This window comes from Vitis riparia, chromosome 5 (genome assembly GCF_004353265.1).
Source record: "Vitis riparia cultivar Riparia Gloire de Montpellier isolate 1030 chromosome 5, EGFV_Vit.rip_1.0, whole genome shotgun sequence".
In the NCBI taxonomy this organism is placed as follows: Eukaryota; Viridiplantae; Streptophyta; class Magnoliopsida; order Vitales; family Vitaceae; genus Vitis; species Vitis riparia.
In genome coordinates, this window is record NC_048435.1 from 20,936,866 (window position 1) to 20,946,327 (window position 9,462).

Here is a 9,462-nt window from a genome sequence, read left to right on the forward strand (position 1 = left end):
TCTATTAGAACCTAGTGTCACCACTGCCCATTGGCAGTGCTTAGCAAGAAATTCAAGAGCAGCCTCAGGACTAGCATTTTCGTCATCTCTACAACCATCATAAGAGAAATTAGCACCATTTACCACAGATTGCACCAAAAATTTTAAGCTGGATGAGGAGGATTAATTCTCTTTCATCACCGATTGTTTTAGCATGATAGGTTAGGAAAAATCAATTGGCAATCACCTTAACAGCTCTCTTGTTTCATCCTCATTGGCAAAGCAAAAATCTATATCCCCTGATTGCAGTAACTCTAGAAGAGGTCCTCTAAAGTTCCGAACCATCTCAAAACTGGCCAAATCCAAGGTAATAAAAAAAAAAAAAAAACAATGGTTAAAAGAGTGAATTCCTTACCCTGTAATTCAGAACAAGTATGTTCCAGTGCATGAGAAGGATATTGCAGTCAAAGTACAGCAACCCCTCATTTTTTTTGTTTTTCAAACATGGTATTATGCCACTGGAGGACTGGTGAGTCTTTTAATTGAAAAGGGCATAAAATTCTGTCTACAAGGTATGATCATTTGAGGGAGTGTAGGGGAACTAATTATAAAGATTATGAAGCTTCATTTTTTTTTTTTTTTCATTAACATTTTGGTGATAATTTCATTCTGTTTATCACAATGCAGAAAACCAAATGGAAGACCTTCTTTCAATCACATGCAAAGAAACTCATACCTCAAAACTGGCCAAATCCAAGGATACAAATACGCCCTCCTCTTTGGCCATCTGAATTGCAGCATGAATAACTTCCAAATTATATATCCCATATCTCATTACCAACCACTGTAACAACAGATGGATCAACAATTGCTGAATGATATGTTTTTCAGAAGCTATGCACTACCAATAACCAAACAGAGCAATTACATTGCATCTGTGTATTTGAAGCTGAGCTATAAATTAAACGTATAGATGCACCTTTATGCCTATAGTTTAGATACTTACAAAGTAGCTAATATCATTTGTTGAAATACAAATTTAATCCAACTAGTTAATAGTAAGTTAACCTACCATGTCAAGAAGAAAAAAAATAATAAGATAACAGTAAAAAGAAATTCCATGGTCACACTTGATCCATGATATCCTATTTCCATCTAGAGATGCCTTACCTTTACCCCTTTAAAATCCTCTTTAGTTAATTCCTCTGCCTGCAAGGGACAAAACAATAATAAGACTCCATGTATGCTCATCTTAATAAGAAAACTGTATGAAAAGAAAGACTTGGAGCCTAAAATATTTTATGTGAAAAGAAATAAAATCGGAAAAGCAGCATGCACCTGAATCTTAACAGCACTTGAGAGGCAGGGCCACATAGTACGATTGCCCAATGCATCAACCAAGCAAACACACTGTGATGTACCAGTGTCAATAAATTTCCAGCACTTATTATCCAGAATTCCAATGAGAAAATGTCAAAGAGCTAGTCCATTTATATAGAAGAAATATGAAGCTCACTTGAGTTGTTGGCCCCTTCTTTATCCTCAATGCTGAAAAGTTCACTCCACTAGAGCCCATGTTACTTACAAACAAGCCGCCTTGCTCATCATCCCCACACGCTCAGAGTATTCCACAGTTGACCCCAAAGCCTGCAGAGAGTCCTCGAATAGTATTGGCAACACTGCCCCCAGCCATTGTCCTCATAGGAGATGGATCAGGAGGAGAAGAAAGGATGTGGGTCTTCACCTCATTTAAGATATGCTCCAGGTCTTCAATTGCAACCTAATCAGAATACGAGTAGAAAAACTACAGGGTTTAGAGAATAAAAATTAAGTGAGCCTGTTACCATCCAAAGCACTAAGAGCACACAAGCCTCTCAATAAAGTTAATGCCTCAGGCTTTAAACCCAATCCAACATATTAAAGCACATTTTTACAGTCATATTGAAATCATTCCATCATAAATTATTCTTCAAAAAAATTGCTTCTGAAAACAATGCAAACAATAAAATAAAATAAAATAAAATAAAAACTTATACCTGATTTGTTGTTGCTAGTGCTCCTCAAAGATTCTTAGGTGTTATTTCAGCAATAAAGACTGGTACTTGTTCATCCAGAGGAAGAGAGAGATGTTTAATGCTTCTTAAGTTTCATAATTATTGGAACTTCATATCCAAGAAGAGAAGCTTCTCATAAAAGAATACCACATAAGAAAGAACACCAATTCCATATAAGACGAAGAAATCTCCTAAAATAAAGGGAAAAAGATCCCCACATTGAATCATCTAGAGGGTAAAACATGAAGAAAAGCATATAAAAATATATCAAAATTATAATTGAAAATTGGAGATATCCTACAAAAGATAAAGTAGACTGTGAGCCATCTTGCTATACAGATCATGGATAACATCCCCATGGCCTGATTCCACCCACAAAGAAACCAAGTTGTGAGAGAAGGTTTGTGTAGGAAAAATGCTCAAATATGAACAATCTTGACAGAGTATCCTCCATCTTACCCCTTTTCAACCAATAAAATCAGCAATCTGCCCACTTGTGATAGCACCAATCATTACCCCTTTTTGACCAATAGAGTGGGTTAGGATTCGAATGAATAGGACATAGAAAATAATAACAATAATGCAGTCACTGAAGTGAAAATGATTACAAGTTCTTACCTCAGGTGCCTGGAAGCCCTTGGTTCCAACGCAAGGGCCCTCTCTCTTTTGCTTTCCATCTCCTAGGAACAAATTAAATGTGATTGACCCTAGAAGAAAAGATAGATTTATCAACCCAAATCATCCAAGTTATTTAGGCAGTATACCTTTGTTCTTTAATAATCTAGCACCAGCAACAACAATTCTGAGAGGCATTGGAGAAATATAAACACTAATGCCCCAACAAGCAACCCCAACGTCTTCATTTACTGCAATTAGGTCAGCACTAATGCCTTCTTTGCCAAAAAATACAACTTTGATGCTTAATACCATGGATATAACAATATAAATTATAACATTAAGATAAAAATGAAAAATAAATAAATATCACAACTACAACATATAAAAATAGAAAATCTCCATGGATATGGCAACATTAAAAAAAAAACATTAAACATAAAGTCTTCCCAACATATTCATACATATAACCACATTAAGATTAAAAAAGAGCATTAAAATAAAAAGTGTATCTTGGGTCCCAAAATATATCTCCAATACCAACTTCACTTCAAGAAAAGAACCTATAACAAGAGTGATTCATCATCTTCATCCATGATTGTGAGTTTGCCCCCTGGGTTAACAAGCAAAGAATCACCCAATAAAAGTAAGAAAAACAAGAATCAACTTTATTAAAAAATTCAACATAGTTGTTTCATAAGATTGAAAATATTTTAGATTAACTACCTTCCATTTCATTTCCCAACCAACTTTGAGCACACATTAAGGCCTCCAAAGTATTTGGATGGAGTCTACTATGATGTTTTGATACCATCCTACCACTCGTACTGAAGGCTGACTCAGATGCAACTGTAGATACTGGAATGACATAGATATCTCGAACAATCATCTGTAAAGTTGGATACTTAATACCATTTGTTTTCCACCAACTCAAAACATCAAAATCTGAAATCCTTGGCAAAACAGTTTCTTCTAAGTAGTAGTCTAACACCGACTTCGCATGACCTTCTTCACTGGTACTATGAACAAATAAGTCAAACTTCGAAAGAAGATCTTGTTCGTCATAGGTCAACTCAAAGAGATTTGAAATTGATGAAGCACCATGAGATGAAGTTTGTTGACCCATCTTAGACTTTGATTGGTACTCAGAAAGCAAATCATAACATCGTTGATGAATTTTTCCAATCTCACTTGAAGCTTCAGACCCATACATTATTGGAAAATAAAATTCTAAAATCTTCATCTTGTATCTTGGGTCCAATACAACTGCTATTGCCATTACAATATGATATCCACTCCAATACTTGTCAAATTTTTCTAACATACTTGATGCCATTGTGCTTACAACTTCATTTGAGCAAATCAACCAATCATACAATGCTTCTTTAATCTCACACACTTTGATGAAAAAGGTATTCGTAGTGGGATAATTTCGCCCTGAGAACTACTTTGTTATATTATAAAACAATTTAAGCCTTTCACATATTTCTCTTGCTAAATATCATTCTTCTTCTGATGGCACTGTGGTGTAGAGCTTTTCACGTTGCTTCAAACGCGGGAACACATCTTTATAAGTTATAGCTATTGATAGCATCAAGTATGTAGAATTCCATCGTGTTTTACAATCAAGGCAAAGCTTCTTATTGCATGGAAGGCGCAATTGGCGAGCTGCATCTTCAAACTTTTCCACTCTTGATGGTATTGCTGACCAATATGCAACACTCTCACGAATTTTTTCAATTTCTACTCTAATGACATCTAGACCTTCCTTCACAATCAAGTTCAAGACATGTGCTGCACATCGCATATGAAAGATTTTTCCATTCAATAAAAGTGAACCACTTAAAGATAATTTCTCTGAGAGGATATCAATCATGCCATCATTACTTGAGTAATTATCCACGGTGATTGTAGATAGTTTCCTATCCATATTCCAATCCAATAAAAAATCCAATAACATATCAGAAAGAACTTCTTTTGTATGTGGAGGAGGCACATAAACAAACCTACATTAAACAATATATAAAAACATATTATTAATATAAGTGACATCATTAAACGATAATAAAATAAAATAAAAATTGAAAACTTGAACAAATAACATATCTAACCTTACAATATGATGATATAGTAACCAAGACTCATCAGTGTAATGCACAGTGATAGCCATGTAACTTTTCTTCTGATTAGATGTCCACATATCAGTTGTGATAGCCATTCTAGTTTCAAGATTTTCCAAGTAGCTACTCATTTTCCCTTTCTCAAACTCATAAATCTTCATTATGTCATCCTTAATTGTATTGCGGGAAACCATCTTAAACAAAGGTTGAAGGTTACTAGCAAAATCTCTAAAGCCTGCATGGTCAACAATTGAAAGAGGGTACTCATGCAATATAATTGCACGTGCAAGCTTCTCTCTTGAGATATCTTGATCAAATGTGAAACCACCAATTTGCACTTTTCCATAGCCTTTTCTCTCTATTGCTAAAAATTGTTGCTTAATATCAACATTTCTCCGTTTGATGCACCTATCTAAATGTACATGCAAATGTTTAGTCCCATTCTTACTATCGGCCTTGAGTTTTGATTTACAATGCTTACAAATAGCATAATCTTGTCCATCTATTATGACTTTCTCAAACTCATTCCAAACAATTGAAGTCAGCTTTCTTTTTTTACATGTCAATGACCCATCAGTAGTTGAAGTACTACCTGTAGCTGGATTAGAACCAGTACTTGGCATGAAAAAATTTTCCTCCCCTTCTGATGTCATTTTGCTGAATCCTTAGGATATTCTGAAATAGTTTGAAACCAATTTAACCACAATAAAATTCTATTTGTATGTTTCTGGAAGCATGAATAATATGTTTCCAGAAGTTGTTTAGAAAAAAAAAATAGGGTTTTCATCTATGAAATTAGATCATTCTCTTATAACAACTTGTTTATGCAAAAACATGAATACCAAAATTGAACCCTAAAATAATGAAATTATAACAACTTGTTTTTGCAAAAACGTGAATACCAAAATTGAACCCTAAAATAATGAAAAACCCATAAATCATCATTCTTATTTGTATAAACCCCAAAAATTAGTTTATATGTGGATGAAATTGATTTGGACAGGGTGAAAAATAATGCCAGAAACATGAACAATAAGAGCCAAAGACGAAAATTGATTCAACGGAAAAATACATATAAGACGAAGACCAAGAGTGCATATAAATTACAAATCTACTGATAAACAATTGAAAAAACCTCAAACTCATAAACTAAAACCAAAAAAATTTGAAAAACAAGCCAAATTTTTAACAAAGCTTCAAAAGTTAGGGTTTTCTTACCTGGAAAGAAGGAATCCACAAGAACTCCAATAATCACTTCTTTACAAGATTGCAAATCTGGTTTTTAGAGCAAAGATTTTGATTTTAGGGCCGCTCGAACTGAGAAGACGAAACCTTTCTTCCGAGAGAGAAAAACCCTAAACCCATAAACTAAAACAAAAAAAATTTGAAAAACAAGCCAAAATTTTAACAAATCTTCAAAAAGTTAGGGTTTTCTTACCTGGAATGAAGGAATCCACAAGAACTCCAATAATCACTTGTTTACGAGATTGCAAATCTGGTTTTTAGAGCAAAGATTTTGCTTTTAGGGCCATTCGAACTGAGAAGACGAAGCCTTTCTTCCGAGAGAGAAAAACCCTAAAAATCTAGGAAGAATAAATTATATATACAGAGGAGATTTTGGGTATTTTTTAATATTTAAGGGTAAATTGGTAATTCTAATTCTGGGGCGGGGCGGGTAACTACAAACCCATACCCGCCCCGAACCTGATTCGGGTTTCACAAAGCTTTCCCATACCCGTCCCATACCCGATTAATTTATCCCATACCCGTCCCAATAGGGGCGGGGTGGGGCGGGTGACCCGATTGACTCGCGAAATTGTCATTCCTACCCTTGTTCTCCTTCAACACTTCTATGAAGCCTCACCATCAAAATGAAGAAGAAGGATAGATGAAGAAAACTTGAAGAAGAAGAAGAGAAATGGTGAATTTTAAATTTTTTTTTTTTAAATTTAGCTTTATATATCTTTGAAGGATTTATGAATTTACTCTTATGCCTTCCTTATCTTCATGAAGCACAAAAAATACCTCTAACCGATATAAAAATAAGAAGGTTGACCATAAAATCTCTACACTCTTTAGGTGTGACAAGTGTCCCCTAAAATTAATCACTTTAAATTAATTAAGTATGCACCTTAATTTCCTAGTTACTTTTAATTACAAAAATTAAGGTCGAAATTTTAATATTTTAAAAACTTGAAATTTATGATTTAAGGGGAATTAAATCAACAATAAGAATCTAGAAAATTTATCAAAATTATCTTTAGAAAAATATCTTTAGTCATTTCAAATTTAATATAACATTTTAATCCTCTACATGAACCTTAAAGATAAATATTTTAGTTCTTACATTCTCCGATCTAAGATTTTTTGCTGTACAATCCTTGCTAATCTAGTTAAAGATATATGTATTTTTTCTATTCCTTAATTGTTTCAATTTAAAGAAAGTTTTAACTATTTTATTTATATTTTTATTCAAAAATTAAAAATTTTCCCATCCAAAAATTAGGATGTTACATATATATATCCTATAATATCATTTCTAATGGAAAAGGCAACCTAGATATTATATCTAATGAAACAAAAATGGAATGAAAACATATTACATTTCAAAGTTTGATATTTGTTTAAAATAAAAATTATATTGCATTCCAATATTTGTTATTAAAAAGTACAAAATCTCTCTAATATTTGGGATTATTAGAAAATCATTCTATAATTTATAATTTAATAAGTAATTTTTTATTTCTTTATTAATGTTCATGATTAAAATATTTAAAATTTATAAATAAAAAATTATATTATATTGTTAATTATATATAAAAAATTATATTTTGTTAATTTTGAAAAAAGAATCATATAAAAGATTTTTAAAAAATGAAGAAATTGGATAGAAGAATAGATTAATTTATAATTTATGATATTTATATCTCATATCTCAACTTAAGATTATTATATTTCATATAAAGAAGATATAAAAAAAAGGGTTGAATAATATATATATAGTAACACATGCAATGGTATATCGGATTCCATGTTCAATTGTTGATGGGATAGGGTACATATCTCATGTTCAATTAAATATAGGTTTAGTTCAAGAACATTTTTTTTATTCTTTTTGTATAATAAAAAATATAAAAATATATTTAGTTATCAATTCTTCTTAAAATAGGTTTTTGAGAATTGTTATGAAAATAAGGTATTTTATAAGAACATATTTTAATTATTTTATTTGTTTTTTATGAATTATTTTTAAAAATAATTGCATAAATATGAAGAGATCAAATTTATTTATTTTTAAATATTTGAAAACACATCAAAGGACATTTGAAGTTCTCAAATACATTTTTATTTTAGAAATATTATAGAGCTATTTCTGAAAACTATTCTAAATTTTTTTTTGAAAACTAGTTTAAACAATATTCCTAAATAAGCCTATTTGGTAATTGTTTTGGAAAACTATTTTCTAATTTTGAATACAGAAAACAATTTTCTAACATGGAAAGCAATTTTTTAACTTAGAAAACAAGTTTGGCAAGCTTTTGGCAGAAAACATTTTTTAGAAAGGAAAATTATTTAAGAAGCAGGTGTTTCTAAAACAAATTTAAGATGTTTTAAGTTGTCAAGTGTGGGGTAACTTCATGAAGTTTCTAATAACAATTGAGACCAATTTTTAAGAACCATTCTCAAAAACAGTTTTTTAAGTTGAGAATTGTTTTTGAAAACACTATCAAATAGGCACAAAATGTTTTTCAAAAAGGCAAAAGACAATCATAATACATGGGTTTACAAGGCAAATAAAAATATTAATGAGGAATTAGAAAGATAAAAAATAAGATTAGTGATGAGAAGTTACAATTAACAAAAGACAGATCATGGCAAGGTATTTGCTGCTCCCAAAAGTAAATAAAAATATTGAGGAATTAGAGAGATAAAAAATAAGATCAATGATGAAAACTTACAAATAACAAAAGACATAGGTCATGGCAAGGTATTTGCTCCCATTGTCTTTATAGAAATCATAAGGACATTAAAAACTTCTTTAGTGGTTCAAAAGAAGTAGGAAATTTATCAATAGAATTTGAAATCTACTTTTCTAAATGTGTTTCTTGAAGTAGTATAAGGATTATGCGGTAATTAAGAGCATGAAGAATAGTTTTTAAATTTAAAAAAAAAAAAAACAAACGAAGGTTTTTTATGGAGCCTAAAGTAGTGTCAAGGGCATGGAATAGTAGAATTAATAAATATTTTCAATATAATTAATAATTGTGCTAAATTTGTACTTAAAGATGAATGAGAAAGAATATATATTAGCAACTAATTTGGTCTTTCTAATAAAGGTTCAAAAACATTGATTTTATATCTTACTATCTTTGCAAAGAAGTGAAGCTAGCTAGCTAGCAAAAGGGAAAAAGGTGTATTAGTTTCCCATAAGGTTATAAATTTAAAAAAATAGTTTTGAAGAAGTTCAAACAATTGGGTCAACACACCAATAGATTATGGAGCTAAGTAATCCAGGCTTAGAAGAAAAAGAAGCGGACTCAACAATACTTTAAAAAACACCAACAATGACTAGCTGGCATGAACACTGGCAAAACATACTTCGTTACATTAAAAATATTGCCAGCTATTTCCAAAACGATAGAAATTCATAGCTAGGTATCTAAAACAAGGGCATAATCACACCAATATCTTCT

At 31.4% G+C, this 9,462-nt stretch overlaps 1 protein-coding gene across 1 annotated transcript; it reads right to left on the bottom strand.

The window, feature by feature from the left end:
* Window positions 1–207: 207 nt before the first annotated feature.
* LOC117915273 lies at window positions 208–1,555 on the bottom strand. Its single transcript, XM_034830826.1, has 5 exons — window positions 1,496–1,555; window positions 1,318–1,389; window positions 1,150–1,188; window positions 716–823; window positions 208–324 (listed from the first exon to the last, which is right to left on the bottom strand). Exons 1-5 carry the CDS (start codon window positions 1,553–1,555, stop codon window positions 223–225), a joined length of 381 nt encoding a protein of 126 aa, XP_034686717.1. The 3' UTR covers window positions 208–222.
* Between the last annotated feature and the right edge of the window lie 7,907 nt (window positions 1,556–9,462).

Bases quoted from the DNA above. Each gene is read 5' to 3' on its own strand.
- LOC117915273 (XM_034830826.1), bottom strand. From the start codon at position 1,555: ATGGGCTCTAGTGGAGTGAACTTTTCAGCATTGAGGATAAAGAAGGGG. The intron at 1,189-1,317 runs GTGCATGCTGCT...TGTCCCTTGCAG, and splicing joins CAAGTGCTGTTAAGATTCAG to GCAGAGGAATTAACTAAAGA. The intron at 325-715 runs GTATGAGTTTCT...GCCAGTTTTGAG, and splicing joins TGGATTTGGCCAGTTTTGAG to ATGGTTCGGAACTTTAGAGG.